The 442-nt window shown below is 38.5% G+C and overlaps 2 protein-coding genes across 2 annotated transcripts in view; both read right to left on the minus strand.

The window, feature by feature from the left end:
* The window catches only part of LOC122541563 (butyrophilin subfamily 3 member A1-like), a 19,625-nt gene extending 19,268 nt beyond the window's left edge, over positions 1–357 (minus strand). Inside the window, exon 1 of the mRNA XM_043678394.1 lies at positions 228–357. Coding sequence (XP_043534329.1) covers positions 228–357 — 130 coding nt within the window. The remainder of the gene's footprint in view (positions 1–227) is intronic.
* Positions 358–373: 16 nt separating this feature from the next.
* The window catches only part of LOC122541564 (nuclear factor 7, brain-like), a 4,297-nt gene continuing 4,228 nt past the window's right edge, over positions 374–442 (minus strand). The window contains exon 5 of the mRNA XM_043678395.1: positions 374–421. Within this exon, the coding sequence (XP_043534330.1) occupies positions 374–421 (48 nt within the window). The remainder of the gene's footprint in view (positions 422–442) is intronic.

The raw sequence follows: 442 nt of genomic DNA on the forward strand, positions 1-442 counted from the left end.
CGAGCCATTACTCTGACAAACACCTCCAGAAATGTCCGGGAGCTGAGATGGTTGATCTTGAACAATCACAACCATCTTCCCTTGTGTTCAGTATGACTCAAAAAAGTAGAGAGATTTCCACTGATTCCTATTAACTACAGTTTTGCTCATTACAGACTTTGATATTTGCATGAACAAAAATACAAGTTATACAATATAAATCAGGCCAAAAGAGGAACTTATCTGAGCTTTACCAGGGTGAGTGGCTTCCTGCATTTCTTTCCGTACAAGAAAAGGGAAGAGGTTGCAGACTGTTTCAGTGGAGATGGTACCATCTGTTAGTGAGAGTACATAACCGTTGTCACTGATCCTGTACATATTAAACATTAATTGATTAGAAATTTAGCACAAACACTTTCCTGAGTAATTTCACCAACTTGCACTGAGTTTCAGTAAAGTGCAT

This window comes from Chiloscyllium plagiosum, chromosome 37, assembly GCF_004010195.1.
Source record: "Chiloscyllium plagiosum isolate BGI_BamShark_2017 chromosome 37, ASM401019v2, whole genome shotgun sequence".
Taxonomy (NCBI): Eukaryota; Metazoa; Chordata; class Chondrichthyes; order Orectolobiformes; family Hemiscylliidae; genus Chiloscyllium; species Chiloscyllium plagiosum.